This window comes from Lactuca saligna, chromosome 1 (assembly GCF_052625555.1).
Source record: "Lactuca saligna cultivar CGN05327 chromosome 1, ASM5262555v1, whole genome shotgun sequence".
In the NCBI taxonomy this organism is placed as follows: Eukaryota; Viridiplantae; Streptophyta; class Magnoliopsida; order Asterales; family Asteraceae; genus Lactuca; species Lactuca saligna.
The window spans coordinates 81,809,707-81,826,760 of record NC_136417.1 but is presented as its reverse complement, the minus strand read 5'-3'; the positions used below and the strand labels follow the sequence as shown (position 1 = coordinate 81,826,760).

The window sequence follows — 17,054 nt, the reverse complement described above, 5'->3', positions numbered from 1 at the left end:
GTGCTCCTCTTTCATGGCCTCGACTTAAGCCTCGCAAATCCACTCCAATATTGGGGTAATCACCGTCATCCTCAAACATAGATCTCGAATAGGCGCGCTAGTCACCTTGCAACTCAGTGCCGTTGGCCTTCCTAAGGTGGTATAAAATCTCGAAGTCATAGTCCTTCACTACAACCAACCACCTGTGCTGCCCCATATTCAAATTTGGTTGATCCTCAAGTACCTCAAGCTCTTGTGATCCATATAAATGGTACAATGGACCTCATAGAGGTAATGTCACCAAATATTGAGTGCAAAAACTACAACCCCAGCTCCATATCATGTATAGGGTAATTCATATCATGAGGCTTCAGCTGCCTCGACGCATAGGCGATCACATAACCTTGCTGCATAAGAATTACACCCAATCCTATTATCGATGCATCACAATAAACCACAAAGTCATCAATGTCCCTGGGTAGAGTCAAGATCGGAACCTTCCACAATCTCTGCCTCAGGGTCTCAAAAGTTGCTTGCTGCTTAGCCCCCCAACAGAAGGTAACTATCCTCTTCGTCAACCTGGTCAATAGAACTGTGATCCTGGATAAATTCTCAATGAACCTCTGATAATACCCTACTAAGCCAAAGAAACTCCAATTCTAAGATGGAGACCTCATAACATCCCACTACATCAAGGCCTTGATCTTGGCGGGATCGACCAATATACACTTCAGGTTGACGATGTGTCCTAAGAACTGCACCTCACGCAACTAGAACTCACATTTCAAGAATTTGGCATAAAGCCTTTCCCTCCTTAAACTCTCCAGAACCTCCAATAGGTGATCCTTATGCTGCTCCTTGGTATTAGAACAGACCAAGATATCATCAACGAAGACGATCACCGACCGATCAAGCATCAACCTACAAAACATGTTCATGAGGTCCATGAACACTCTCAATGCATTGGTGAGCCCCAAAAGTGTCACCAAGAACTCCTAATAACCGTACTGAGTTCTGAAAGTTGTCTTCTGAACATGTTCATCTCGAACCCTCATCTGATGGTATCCTAAATGCAAATCAATCTTGGAAAACCAAGATGCACCATGTAGCCGATCGAACAAGTCATCAATCCTCGGGAGTGGATAACGGTTCTTCGCCATTATCTTTTTTAGCTCCCGATAGTCGATGTACATCCTGTGGGTACAATCTTTCTTCATTACAAACAGTATCGGTTTTCCCCGGGTTGAACTACTTGAATTGATAAACCCTTTGTCTAATAGCTCCTAAAGATATGTAGACAACTCTTGCATCTCATGTGGTGCTAACCGATAAGGTGCCTTGGTTATCGCAGTTGTACCCGGTACCAAATCAATCTGGAACTCGACTTGTCTCTCTGGAGGCAACCCAGATAGATCCTTAGGGAATACATCAGGATACTCCCAGATGATCGACACATCATCAACCATCCTCTTCCTCTCCTTTCTAGCATCCATCGCAAAGGCCATGAAACCCAAACAACCCTGTTGTAGATATCTCCTAGCTCTGACGGCTGAACAGAGAGCCGATCTATGTCGAGCACCCTCACCATGAACAATTAGTTCTCCCCTACTTGGGGTTCGAACCCGTACCAACTACTGCTCACAATTAATCATGCCTTATTAGGGCTCAACCAATTCATCCCTATAATGACCTTGCTCTCAGTAAAGGAATACGAACCAAATCAATCGGGTATCTCTCTCAGAATATCTCAAGAGTACAACTCTGATGAACCCTTGATACTCTCATTGGACGATCATCCATGAACACCTCCAACAAATAATCAAGCTCCCTAGGAGTGTCACCAAACCTCTTGTTGAGAGAAAGAGACGCAAACGATCGGATGGCGCCCGAAACAAAAAGGACCAAAGTCGAAACATTGTTCACCAAAAACGTCCCAAAACAACTATGTACACATTAAGCATAAACTATAATACAATAAATGAGATAATGAGGAGATACATACCAGTAACCATGTTTGGTGTTGCACGAGCCTCCTCGGCTATTATTTGGAAAACTCGAATCCTCACAACTAGCATCTTTGCTCGGCCATGACATCCATCAGTAAACTGAAATGTCATTGGAGCGGGTGCTACCACCACTCATGCTGTCAAACTTGGTCTGCTGACCTTCTTGTGGCCCCTCTGATTGCAATGGAAGCAAATCAGACTCGATACATGGGTGGTGGTTGTGCAATCCTTGCTGAAATGATAAGTATTGCCGCACTTATAGCAACCTGAACCACCCGCCCTACAAACACCATCATGCGTCTTTCCGTACTTGTCGCAACAGCCTCAACCCTGCTGGCCCTCGATCGATGATCAGAAGTATTGGGTCTCTTGGTAAGATCCCGAGATGTATGAACCTACTCTATCTTCCTCTTCCTGAGGTGCTCCAAACCAATCTCCTATTCCCGAGATCTGGCTATCACATTCTCCAACGTATAACATGCATAAAAGCTAATAAACTCCCTAATGTATGATCTCAACATCTCATGGTACCATGTCTTCTTCATATCCTCATCTGCGACATACTGTGGAACCAGCAAGGCTCTCTCCTAGAACTTGGCAGTGATCTTTTCCACAATCTCAGTCGTCTGGCGTAGGTCCTGAAACTCCGTCGCCAACTGTTGCACCTCGATAGCTGGTGCAAACTCCACTCGAAATTAGGACACAAATTTAGATTAGTTCATGGCCTTAATGGTTGGCGTTCCCAGAGCATATCCACCCTCCTCCCACCAATCCCGTGCTTGCTCCCTCAAACAGCCTGCAACAAACCTTACCTTCGACCCCTCGGGGCAGAAGCTATTCAGTTGGGCTCTCTCCATGTCTACTATCCACATCTTGACGGTAATGGGGTCTTTCACCCCAAGGAACTTCGGTACCCTACATGCCCTGAAATCCTTGAAGTAGAGAGTGAGGGCTCTATGCTACCCAGCAACCAACTCGACTCTAAAGACCCGAAAGCGCTCCTCCGTCATCTCAATGATAACCTCCTTACTCGTCGTGAACATCACCGGGTCACATTAAGGATTACCTCACGTAATCTCAGACGCGATGAACTCACGTAGTCACTCGTTAATTGGTTTCGTGCCCGTACCCGAATTTGACCGAGATCCTAAACCTCCTGCTCCATCGTGTGTCATCACCATGACAAAACACAATACATAAATAATCAATACACGTACAAAGAGGTTCACATTTCCGAAGTTTCTCGAAATCATCAATACCTCCCTTGTCTCGGGTATAGATCATGTGCTTTCAATAGTACATGCCCAATACTATCTTCCACACCTATCTATACCCTCTTCAAGGACAACCTCAAATCTACCAAGTCACTTCCCTATTATCAATTACTTCACTTACACTATAGAGTGCCCTACACACTAAAACATCTCATAGGCTCTCCTAGGGTTCCCTTCCCCACCACTCTTCACCATTAGTTGTAGAAGATACTCCCTCCAATACCTTCAAATGACATCACAAATTCAATTACATGTCACCATCACCAGGTAATTCTTTAACTGCTAGGTCCCACCCTATAACAGTTAGACTCAAACAAGAGATACAATATAGGGTTGAACCTAACCTTCTAAAATTATCTAATCCCTAAAACATGTAATTTAACGCATTCCCTTAATAGTTAGATGACACCAATGGGGTCCCTAAAAGCAAAAATCAAGGAACATTCAAGCATTGAGTAGTCCAATCCAGTGCATCACCTAATCATGCCAATCTATCCAATATCCAAAATTCATACTAACATGCAATTCTACAAGCTCAAACAACAGACATATAAAGGAATCTCTCCTAGCATTCTATCATGCAATCCTAAGCAGATCCTTATCCATAATCTAGCATGCAATCCTTACCTACTCATATCAAATCAATAGCATAACACATTTATAAGTATTTTGGGAAATACTTACATGAGCTTGACTAGGGATGAGCATCATAACCGGGTACCTGCTTTCGGAATCGGAACTACCTCGAAACTGCCGGTTCAGAACCAGAACTGCCTTAATTGGTTCCGGTTCCGGTTCCAAAAGTTATGGAACTGCCTTAAGCAGTTCCAGTTCCAGTTATCATTTTTTCAGAACCGCTACCCAATGGGTACCCGCTGGAACCAGTTTATATTTATATATATACACACACACACATACACACATTTTTCTGTACACGATCGGCAAATATAAAATAAACAAAGTATCTACTTTAAAGCCTTAATATTACCAAAGCATCTTGTTGTAGTTTGATATTAAAAAAATGCGTATAGTATTATTTAGAGCTGTTTAGAATATATTTGTCTGATTTTATCCATCGTTGGTTCAAATTGATACAATTTAGACCGGACTAAATTGCAGTTTTTATAACAAAAGTAAACAAATATTGTTGTAACTGGGTTGCCCGGTCTTGGAACCGGAACCGCCGGTTCCGGTACTGGTTCCAAAAATTTAAGAACCGCCTAGACTGGTTCTGGTTCTGGTTTTGGTTTCAACTTTCTAGGAACCGCCAGTTTCGGTTCCGATTCCGGTTCTCGTAAAATGTGGCGGGTACCCGCCTATGCTCATCCCTAAGCTCGACCGATAGTATGCATCACAAACCTTTTTCTTTTTAGAAATATTCTTAAAAAAGTTATTTTCCTTTAAACATTTTACCAACTCCTCAGTTTGAGTTCCGACACACTCGAGAGTGTACTCGAATCCCTTAAAACAAGGCTCTGATACCAACTTGTAACGTCCCGTCTTCACCACTGTTCTCCAACTTGTGATTTACAAACCCGTCTTCAACACACAAGAAAAAAAATCAAGACCTTCTTCCCTCGATTTGACTGATGAAACGGATTAAGGGGAAACAACCAATCTATACGGAATGGGGGGATGGATGGCTTACCAGCGACGACAGTAGCAGCGGATGGCAGTTGCTAGAGGCTGTCGGTGGCAACAACAAGAAATGGTAGCGATTTGCGGTGACGTGCGGCAGGGGGCTACTCTGACGGCCTTCTGTCGCTTTGGTTCTGTTTTAATTGGATGGAGACACGAGTGGGGGAGGAGGGGGAACTCGGTGGTGGTCAGAATCAACAGTGGTGGTGGTTGTGGGTAGTTTATCTCTCAAGCTTATTGTTTTGAACTGTGTGTGTTCGTCCTGATAAACCCACAGACAACAACCTTGAGAAATCGAGCAACATTAAGGTTGTTAATCTTGCAAAAATAGAGCAATCTTCAAGTTTGTTAAGCTTATTGTTGCTTAAGATCGTGTTTTTGTGTCGGGTTCAGCTAGGGTTATGTGGTCGGTTGTGTAATATATGACCGATTGCGTATCCATGGGAGTGGATTTGGAAAGTCGTCTCAATAAAATCCTGAACATGAGACACTAGTATTCCCTCGTGAAGTAGAAGGTTAAACAGTCGGATTCCGACGATTTGGTAGTAAGTGATGGAGAGTGTTTTGATCGGATAGAATTTGACTTTTTGGTCAAATTTCTTGAGATATAAAGAGATTTTGGCGACAATGGATCAGAGAGAGAGAGAGAGAGAGCAGGTGGGTCCCATTCTTGATTTGATTTAACATTTATATTTAAATAAAAGAAAAAAAATAATTAAGTAAATGGAAAAAACAAATTAAAATGACAAAATCATCTTTTCAAGTTTATCGGGGACTAGTTTTACAATAAAATTTTGTCTAATTTTTATCGCCTATAATTGAGTTTTATCTAATCTAGAAAACCAATCTAAATATATTAACTTGTATCCTAATTAGCGTTAGATGACCATTATTTTTCAAGGTTGATTTTCATGACCATTGAGATTAATCACTAGTTCAGTTCTTTGATAATTCAAATATTTAATTGATTAAACAGTTAGCTAATCGCATGATTATTGTGTTAATTGCTGCATCATTATTAATGTTAGTTAATTGGACCAAGATATCTATTGTTGGTAATTGTAATGAAGCACATGAAGAAGGTACAAGTACACGTCGTACATATAATAATGATATGTATATGGTAGCGGTACGAGATATGATTGCGGGAGAGATAACGAGATCACGAGGATGAATGTAATATGAAATTACATATGATTTATTAAGAATTTTTACAACACGCTTTATAATTTTGTATGAACATTGTTTTTGAATGTTACAAAAAATTCTAAATTGTCTAAAAGGAAATATGTAAATAACTCTAGATAACCAAATATGTCAATTTTGGTTATTTTACATATATAAATTAACCTAAATTCTAGTTAAAAAATAATTTGTTGATTTATTAATTTTTGTCGTTATAAAAACAAAGCCAACATTTAAAAAAAAACTTATTTTCCCATCTTTATCTTCATAAGCCAAAAACCCTCATCAATACATAAACCCTTTGATAAAATGATTTTTTTTAACTTCAAAATCAACATACAAACATCAAATAATAAAGAAATTTTATGAAATAACCATATCTTAATTGATGTTTTAACCTTTTAACCATAAAATTTTGAAATTTGTAAAATAACAATAAGATCCACAGAGGATGCTCCGAGGATCGCTTAATGGCTTTGAGGATTGGTTAATAGTTCTCAGGATCTATTATTGAGTAAAACATAGTGCCACCATTTTAGGTATAAAAACGTAATTGTCCATTTTTTGAGTTAATTATATGTTGTTAGGGTGTGATAGTTTGTATGAATGTATGATAGTTTAGTGATTAGTAATTCGCAAATTTTTACCATGGAAATATCGTTTCAGCAAAGAACAGATCCGCATACATGTTTTGCTCAAGAACAGATCCACATAGCCCCTTTTGAGGATCGATGTTCATCTCTGCGAAATTATTAATTTTTTTATTTTGATTTTATATGTAATAAAGATTATTAAGTAACAAAAATTATTAAAAATGATTATTAAGTAAAAATTTTATTAAAAAAATAGACTTGTTGATTTTGGCACTATGTTTTGCTCAAGAACAGATCCTCAGAGCCATTAAACAATCCTTAGAGCCACCACTGTAGAACCTAAAAACCCCAAAATATTTTGTCATTTAGTGCTGTCACCTCATTTTCGTAGAGGTATGCTAAAATCCTCCGAAAGGTAAACGTATCCGCAGAGCAGCCTCTAGGGATGGTATTTTACAAATTTTGAAAATTTAAGGCTAAAAAGTAAAATACCCTTTAAGACATTGTTATTTCATGAATTTTCTCATTAAAAAAAATAAAAATGTGGGGTGTGTTAGTGAAAATTTTCGTCTCCACTTAAAAATGAAGGGTCTCTTTGGTTCGTTTACAAAAGTAACGCTAAAAGTGGTGGTGATCTTCTCGACGCTACTAGTAGTACTCTACAGTTGCGCTGCTCCTCCGATCGCAAGTTATCAGAAACCCTAAATCAAGCAATTGCAAAAGCGAAGCTTTGAACTCCTCTCGATTGCGGTTTATTCGATCTAAAAAAACATCGAGAAATCATGGCGGACGTGATGTCAATGGACGACATAAGAGCTGAAGCGGCTCGTTTAAATATCGATTTGTCAGCAGTTGATTGGAACTCTGTTCGGCTCCCTCCCGGTGAAGACTTTGGTATCAAAAGGTAGGGTAAGAAAACCTAATGACCCGATTATGCGTTTATATTTTCGTAAGGTCGAGTATTTTGCACTGCATGTTTTCAATGATTGAGTACACGAATCGTATGATCAAATTTGAGGTTGTCTTATATATAATTGTACATGTCCTTAAAAAAGTTGAATACTTATATCTATTTAGTTAAGCATTTGCATATGAAGTACATAGTTGCTTGAGGTTTTGCAGCTGAATGGGCATCTGCTCTTGTTTTGAGCTACTGAATACTTAAATATCTGTTACTTTGTGCGTGTTCTCTGTTCTGAGTTTGAGTTTTTGTTTTGAGATTGTATGTTTCATTAAACAGCATGGTAAAGTTTTCTGTATTTGTATTTTCAGCGATGATGATGATCTTAACGAGGAAGATTCATTGGAATTTGATGCTGGATTTGGGAATATTATTGTTGTTGATAACTTGCCAGTTGTGCCTCGTGAGAAATTTGAAAAGCTTGAAGGTGTAGTGCGTAAAATCTACAGCCAAATTGGGGTAATCAAGGAGAATGGGCTTTGGATGCCTGTAGAAGAAGACACTGGGAAAACTCGAGGTTATTGCTTCATTGAGTACAACACTCCTCAAGTATCTCCTTCACCCTTCTTTAATCCAGTAATTCTCTATAAACCAATGTTTGAATAAACGAATCTTTTCCTTTTCTGTTGTTTTGCTTGTTGTAGGAAGCTGAACTTGCTAAGGAGAAGACCAATGGATACAAACTAGACAGAGCACATATTTTTGCTGTCAATATGTTTGATGAAATTGAGAAGTTCATGAAAGTTCCAGACGAGTGGGCCCCTCCTGAAATCAAGCCCTACACACCAGGGGTAGGTATTTGAATTAAGCTTACTTTTTTCCCATATATGACAATGTTATATAGTGAAGAAGGTCATATAATTTCTTTTTCTATGTGATGTATTAATGCAGGAGAATCTGCAGCATTGGCTTACTGATGAGAAAGGTAGAGATCAGTTTGTTATTCGTGCTGGATCAGACACAGAGGTGTTGTGGAATGATGCAAGACAAGTGAAAGCTGATCCTGTTTACAAACGCCCTGTGAGTGGAAATTCTTTATCTTTTGCATTGCTTTTGTGTATTTTATTAAAACATGTTTTACTTACAATTGAGTTTATCAATTTTCTGCAGTTTTGGACTGAAAGTTTTGTGCAGTGGTCTCCATTGGGCACCTACTTGGCCACAGTCCACAGGCAGGGTGCTGCTGTGTGGGGTGGTGCCACCACATTCAACCGCCTAATGCGTTATGCTCATCCACAGGTTGGTTATGGTTTAGGTTTGCTCTAGAGGTAAATGCAAGAAATAGCAATTTAGTTTCATTTGTTTATAATTGAATCCTACTTTCATTTAATCCTATTTTAACATTATACTCTAAGAGTGTGTTTGGGATTTCATTTTGAACTTTAAAAGGACTTATTGACTTATGATGGTGAGAAAATGAGTTTTTGAAAAAGTGTTTGGATTAGCTTTTATGGTGGGAAAAGTCAATAAGTCAATAAGTTGTTTTTTAAAAAGTGTTTGTCTTAGCTTATACGTGTTTTATGGGGTATTTGTGTTTTACAACCCAAAAAGTTATAAGAAGTTTTGAAAAGTTAGAAATCCTAACTTATTGAAATCTCCTTTTTGAAGGTTTAATGAGAAGTTATTTTGAAAGTCTTTTTTATATTGCCAATAAGTCAATAAGATCTTTTAGATGAAATCCCAAACACCCTCTAAGACATCTATCCAGTTATAGCAATGCCATCCAAATGCAAGCACTTGACAATGCTATATTTGGTTAAATTAAAAAAAAACATTATATTTCATCGATAGTTTTACCATTTAACAGTATTACTTTATTTTCTTCAATCAAACCATAAAAGTTACATACATTTTTCCAAATTAACCATTTTCACCTGCTATAGACTTATATCAGGTTTCAAAATAGTTGATTTGGGAAAATAAAAGAATGATGCAATGATAATTAATAAACAAATAAATTAGGTTTTGAAATTGTTCTGTTGAATTAGGTGAAACTCATTGATTTCTCACCTGGTGAGAAATATTTGGTCACATATAGCAGCCATGAGCCAAGCAACCCACGTGATACACATGTAAGAAGCATAATATTTTGTTTATTTTTAAATTTTCTTTAATTATAACAATGTTTTTTTGGTTAACTTTAATATTTTGTAATGATCAGAGGGTAGTGCTCAACATATTTGATGTAAGAACTGGAAAAGTAATGAGGGATTTTAAAGGAAGTGCTGATGAATTTGCAATTGGTGGAACTGGAGGTTTTACTGGAGTCTCATGGCCTGTTTTCAGGTATGTGTATTTGAAGGATTGAGAATTATGGAATGGAATTGTTGATTCCATTCCAATAAAAATCTGATTCCTTTTTTCATGTTAAAGTTTTCATTCCTTGGAGGTTTTTTGTTCGAATACCATGGAGTGAAGAATTGCAATATAACCTTATTTGTATTAATGCAATTTCTAATAACACCAATCTTTGTTATAAAGTTCTATGATTTAAATTAACTCACAGTTCAATTATTAAAAGTACTTAGAAAAAATATTTTTCTTTATAAACTTAATAGTTGTGAGAGTAAGACCCTTGTATTACTCGGGTTTATTAAAAAAAAAGTTAAATATGAAGGTCTAAGTTTGGATTTATAAGGAAAATTAGAAAAATATTGAATTATTGAAATTAAAGTGCTCATTTCTTTTTTGAATTTAAATAAATAAACAAAGGAAATAAGTGAGCTTCGATTTAGAATTTTTAAATTAGAAGAAAAGTTGCATTAATGAAATTGGTATCCATTTCTTATTATATTTATTACAATTATTACATTAAAATACTATATGAAATTTAATAAAATGGAAAAAACCATAAAATGACATGTGGAAAAAATTTAATTTAAAATAACTACAAAATGACATGTGGCAAAATGAATGAGGGACATGTGGCAAATTTTTTTTTTTATACTAGAGTAGATTTTGGTTGGGTTAATGCCATAAAAACCCTCAAGTTTTCAGGTTTTTGTTAGTTTTGCCCAAAGTTGAATTTTATGTCCTTTTTTACCCTCACATTTTCCAAAAAATGTTTGGTTTTCCCCTTTTACCGTTGATAACAGGTTTTCATTCTATTAACTTTGCAAAAAAACCCTTAAGTTTATGTTTTTTTTTTTTTTTTTTTTTTTTTTTTTTTTTTTCATTTTTACCCATAAGTTTATAATTTTATATGCTTTTACCCTAAGTAATTTTTTTTTCATATCATACGTATTTATGTAGAAAAAGTTGTATTTATATACGAAAAAATGTTAAATTAAATATTGTATTCACATTGTTTTTTTAATGTTATATATATATATATATATATATATATATATATATATATATATATATAAAGAAATAACAATTAAAAAGAACGTAAATTCAATATTTAAATAAACATTTTTTCGTATATAAATACGATTTTTCTGAATGATTACGTATAATATGAAAAAAAATTACTTAGGGTAAAAGCATAAAAAAATTATAATTTTAATGGTAAAAACGTGAAAAAACTGTAAAGTTAAGGGGTTTTTTGCGAAATTAATATAATAGTAACCTGGAAAACCTATTATCACCGGTAAAAGGGTAAAACCGAACATTTTTAAAAAAATGCGAGGGTAAAAATGGACATAAAATTCAAAATTTGGCAAAACCGATAAAAACCTGGAAATTTAAGTGTTTTTATGGCATTAACCCATTTTGGTTTTATTGAGCTTTTATTTTATTTAAAATCTTATTTTTATAAATAAGTAATTCAAGAACTATAATTAAATAACAATATAGCAGAATTTAAACCATACATAATATTACATAACATATGATATAAAAATTCAAAGGAATATTCATTCCAGTCATGATAAGTATAATGACTCATTTCATTTCTTATTCCATTCTATCTTATCCAAACAAACCCTAGATTTTCTAATAACACAAATCTTTCATATAAAGTTCCACAATTTTTATTAACATACAATTTCATTATTAATAAATTCGTAGAAAATAATTTTTAGTATAAACTTATTTTGGTTTTGTTTACCTTCTATCATACACAAAATCTTATTTTTGTGAATAAGAATATGATGAATTATAATTAAAATAACAATATAGCAGAATTCAAACCATACATAATATTACACTACACATGATATAAAAAAATTTAAAGAAATATTCATTCATTCATTCATTCGAGTCATGATAAGTGTAATGACTCATTTCTTATTCCATTTCTATCTTATCCAAACAAACCCTAGACTTTCTTATAAAATAAATCTTTCTTATAAAGTTCCACAATTTGAGTTAATTTACAATCTTATTGTTAATAAATTCTTAGCTATCTTATCCAAAACAAACCCTAGAAAGTCAAGTCTTACATATTATTTTATCCTGTTCTTGTGTGTTGATGATGTGGACATGTTTGTACTTTTGCAGATGGGGAGGAGGCAAAGAGGACAAGTACTTTGCTAGAATGGGCAAAAACGTAATTTCAGTTTATGAGACAGAGACCTTCAGTCTAATTGACAAGAAATCCATCAAAGTTGAAAATGTTATGGACTTTAGTTGGTCTCCCACTGATCCTATTTTTGCACTCTTTGTTCCTGAACTTGGTGGAGGAAATCAACCTGCAAGAGTAAGTTCATAATCATAATTGGAATCCAAGATTCCATTCCTTAGTTTGTTTGGGAATTCAATTCCATTGGAATCCTCCAAATTCCATGTTTGATGGGTTTTGATAATTCCTAGAGGAAAGTGGAAGGAATCCAATCCAATCCAATCCAATTCCATTCTTCACTTATTACTATAAAGAACAAAATACCAATATCACGTATATTTGAAAAAATAAAAATAAAAATTCAGTTATTTATTTTTTACAATAATCAACACACATTAAAATATAAATAAAGCTTCAAGAATCATCAAAATTTTAGGGTTAATCTAAAAGAAGACCTTATATTTTGTGTTTTTTCTTGATTAAACCTTATCTTTATTTTTTGCCTGAAAAAGACCTTGTATTTTTTTCATTTTTTTTCGAAAAAGCCCTCAATTTTTTTCTAGAAAAAACCCTCAGCTTTCTAAATGCTTCCAGATAAACTCTCAACTTTTTTAGTTTTTCTTGGAAAAACCCTCACATTTTACAATTTTTTTTGGCAAAAAATGACTTAAAGGGCCAAATCAGAAAAAATACAAGGTCTTTTTTAGGCAATGAGATTAACCTGTTTTTTCCGCGTTAAACCTTATCTTTATTTTTCGCCTTAAAAAGACCTATTTTTTCATTTTCCCCAAAAAACCCTAAACTTTGTATTTTTTCTAAAAAAACCCCTCAACTTTTTTAGTTTTTTTTTCTTCAAAAAACCCTACATTTTACAATTTTTTTCAGAAAAAACGGATATTATGCAGAGAAGTCCTATTATTTTGGGAAAATTTTCGATAAAGTACTATTTTTTTTTGAACAGAAAAGTCCCATTATTTTGGGAAAATCATATACTCTGTCATTTCCTGTTAAAATACAAAAAAAAAAAAAGAATTTTTTGTTAATTTGGGCAAAAAGTTAAATAACCGGGACTTTTCTAGTTCAAAAAAAGAAAAGATTTAATTCTTTATAAATTTTTTCCCCAAAATAATAGAACTTCTCCGCATAAAACCCGGAAAAAAAAAATAAAAAAATACAAGGTCTTTTTCAGGCAAATGTCCAAAATATAAGGTCTTCTATGAGACTAACCCTAGACAAATAATTCAAACTACATTACTATTTCTACAATTTCCAACAACACGCCTACATGGCATTTCCATTGCCAGGTGTCACTTTTCCAAATCCCAAGCAAACAAGAACTCCGCCAAAAAAACCTCTTCTCCGTAAACGACTGCAAAATGTACTGGCAATCCACCGGCGACTACCTCGCAGTCAAAGTTGACCGCTACACCAAAACCAAAAAATCCACCTACACAGGATTCGAGCTCTTCAGGATCAAAGAACGCGATATTCCAATTGAAGTCTTTGAACTTGACAACAAAAACGATAAAGTAATTTCATTTGCATGGGAGCCGAAAGGTCACAGATTCGGTGTCATACATGGGGATAACCCAAGGCCCGATGTTAGCTTTTACTCAGTCAAAGGTGGGAAGGTGGTGAAGCTTGTGACTCTTAAGCAGAAACAGGCGAATGGAATGTTTTGGTCGCCAGGTGGCAGGTTTGTGATTTTGGCGGGGTTGAAAGGGTTTAATGGGCAGTTGGAGTTTTATAATGTTGATGAGATGGAAACTATGGCTACTGCTGAACATTTTATGGCTACTGATATTGAATGGGATCCTACTGGAAGGTATTTTTTTTTTATTTCTCAAATATTTGGTATTAGGATATGTTTGACACAGCTATAACTACCTAGACTAGTGTTTCAATGAGCTTATTGAGGCTTTATTTTTTTAGTTATTTTTTCTCTTTCAGATATACCGTTTATATAGTTATAAAATAACTCAATCTTCTACTTGCTCTTTTATGTCATTTTGGATATTTTAGTTAACATAATCTAAAAAAAAAACTTTATATTTTGTGTTTTTTTCCGGATTAAACCTCAAATTTATTTTTTGCCTGAAAAATGTAAGGTTTTTTTTTCGAGAAAAACTAAAAAAGTTGAGGGTTTATTTGGAAGCATTTAGAATGTTAAGGGTTTTTTTCGGGGAAAAAAAATACAAAGCTGAGGGCTTTTTTGGAGAAAATGAAAACCCTCACCTCAAATTTGTTTTTTGCCTGAAAAAAACCATGTATTTTTTCATTTTTCCTGATTTGGTTCCTTTAGTCATTTCTTGCCAACATAAATTGTAAAATGCATGGTTTTTTTTGAGAAAAACTAAAAAAGTTGAGGGTTTATTTGGAAGCATTTAGAATGTTAAGGGTTTTTTTCGGGAAAAATAAAAATAAAAAGCTGAGGGCTTTTTTGGAAAAAATGAAAACCCTCAAATTTGTTTTTTGCCTGAAAAAAACCCTGTATTTTTTCATTTTTCCTGATTTGGTTCTTTTAGTCATTTCTTGCCAAAATAAATTGTAAAATGTATGGTTTTTTTTGAGAAAAACTAAAAAGTTGAGGGTTTATTTGGAAGCATTTAGAAGGTTGAAAGTTTTTTCTTTCGGAAAAAAATACAAAGTTGAGGGCTTTTTTTGTAAAAAATGAAAAACCCCAAATTTATTTTTCGCCTGAGAAAAACTACATGTCCTTTTATGTCATTACTCATTTTACATATTTCAGGTCTATTATCTGCTAGTTTTATCAAATGTTATATTTTATCAGCTAGCTGATAGCTGAAAAGCTAGTCGCTAGTTGATAAAAGTGATGTTTATAAAAACTAGCTGAAATATGTAAATGACATAAAAGGGCATGCGGAAGATTGATTGATTTTATAAGTTAAGTAATAAAGGGTACATTTTGGAAAAATTAAGAAAAAAGTCAATAGGCTCGTTGAAATGCAGTCTGAGTAGCTTAAAAAAAAAGCTAGCTTATAAGCTACATTTTGGTTTGTCAAACAAGACAACCTAAAAAAGCTTAAAAAATAAGCTAACATAGCTTGATATGTTTTTTTTATAACTTTATAAATCTTGTTATTAGATAGTTATAACCAAAATAAATGATTCGGTTAATGAAAAAAACATTTAAATATATATAATTAATTAATATGAATTTTTATTTATAACAAATATTACATTACTAAAATGCAGTTATAACCAACTCATTTATTTTTTTTGATGTCTTTTTTAAAAGGTATGTTGCAACTTCAGTGACTTCAGTTCATGAGATGGAAAATGGGTTCAACATATGGTCATTCAATGGGAAGCTACTTTACCGAATTTTAAAGGATCATTTCTTCCAGGTAATTTCTTCATCTCTTATATGCGGAAAAGACGAAAATGCCCTCATCTTTTTATCATGAAAATTAGTCTTATACAAATCTTGTAATGTCCGGTTCTGTCCCACCAAAAATGCGTGACCACAATCTCTTGTTTCTGCAAAAGATGTAAACTCCCCTTTTATCATTGTCAGTGTAAAAGACATAAATGCCCTTCTCACCCTTGCCACTAAAAAGAGCTCTACAAAAAGATTGTCTAGTCATAACATCGTGTCAATGGTATAGTATAAACAATGTGGGACAATCACTTAATTACTTGTTTGTGAAAAAGACATAAATGCCCTTTTCATTCTCTCAACATAGGAAATAGCCCTAAAAAAGCTAATCTGTTATGTCAATGCGAGAACAATTGAATTTTTTGTCGCACCCTTGAAGGTGGAATTGAACATCGACTCAAAAGACATAAATGCCCTTCTCACCTTCTTCACTAAAAAAAGCTCTAGAAAGCTTCATAAATGCCAATTTTAGGTAACAAGCCAAACCATTTGAGACATTGACTCGGTAGTTTGTTTGTGCAAAAAGATATAACTGCCCTTCCATTCTCTTAAAGTAGGAAATAACCCTAAAAAAACTTATCCCTTATGTCAATGCTATAAAAATTATTTTTTTCGTGCCACCCTTGAAGGTGGATTTGAACATTCATCGACTCAAAAGACATGTGTAAAAGACGTAAATGCCCTTTTAACTAAAAAGAGCTCTAGAAAGCTCCTTATATAATGACTGAATTGCTTGTTCGTGCAAAAGACATAAATGCCCTTTTCATCCTCTCGACATTGGAAATAACCTCGGTTATGTGCCAACGATAAAAGGTGGAATTGGACACGGACTGAAAAGACGAAAATGCCCTTGTCATTGATATAATAAAATATTAATTGATTTGATTGTTGCAGTTTTTGTGGAGACCAAGGCCACCATCTTTCTTGAGCCCCGAAAAAGAGGAAGAAATATTGAAAAACCTAAAAAAATACAGCAAAAAATACGATGTACAAGATCAAGACATCTCAGTGTTATTAAGTGAACAAGATCGTGAAAAGAGAAAACAATTGAAGGAAGAATGGGAAAAATGGGTGAATGAATGGAAGAAACACCATGAAGAAGAGAAAATGGAGAGAGAAATGTTGAGAGATGGAGAAGCTAGTGATGTGGAAGAGGAATATGAAGCTAAAGAAGTTGAAGTCGAAGAATTATTAGATGTTTCTGAAGAAATCCAAGATGTTTGAGTGAGACTCTGAAAATTGGATTTTTGCCAAGGTGTTTGTGTTTTTTTCTAGTAAACTTTGTTAAAATTATACTAAATTTGCATGAAATTATTGTGGTTAATGGTTACTTTAAAAAAAAAAAAAACACTCATTTCGAAAAGCCTTTAAACAATCTAGTTTTTAAGTTCTAACGATTAAGGTGAGAATGGTGAAGTTTTGTTACCAAAACCAAAAGTAAGACTGGAGATTTTGATTTTTTACTTTGGAAACTATCAAATTATTGGTTTTTTTATACTTTAGTAAAAACATAG

General features: G+C 34.4%; 1 protein-coding gene across 2 annotated transcripts; it reads left to right on the top strand.

The window, feature by feature from the left end:
- Window positions 1-7,273: 7,273 nt before the first annotated feature.
- Window positions 7,274-16,903, top strand: LOC145040519 (eukaryotic translation initiation factor 3 subunit B-like). Of its 2 annotated transcripts, none has more exons than XM_078988435.1 (11): window positions 7,274-7,579; window positions 7,948-8,185; window positions 8,281-8,427; window positions 8,528-8,656; window positions 8,747-8,875; window positions 9,625-9,708; window positions 9,798-9,922; window positions 12,080-12,278; window positions 13,445-13,965; window positions 15,400-15,508; window positions 16,435-16,903. In XM_078988435.1, the coding sequence occupies exons 1-11, from the start codon at window positions 7,458-7,460 to the stop codon at window positions 16,762-16,764; spliced, it is 2,133 nt and encodes a 710-aa protein (XP_078844561.1). In that variant the 5' UTR covers window positions 7,274-7,457; the 3' UTR covers window positions 16,765-16,903. The 2 variants fall into 2 exon arrangements, with proteins under 2 accessions (XP_078844561.1, XP_078844567.1); XM_078988441.1 differs by having other exon boundaries at window positions 7,447-7,584.
- The last annotated feature ends 151 nt before the right edge of the window (window positions 16,904-17,054 follow it).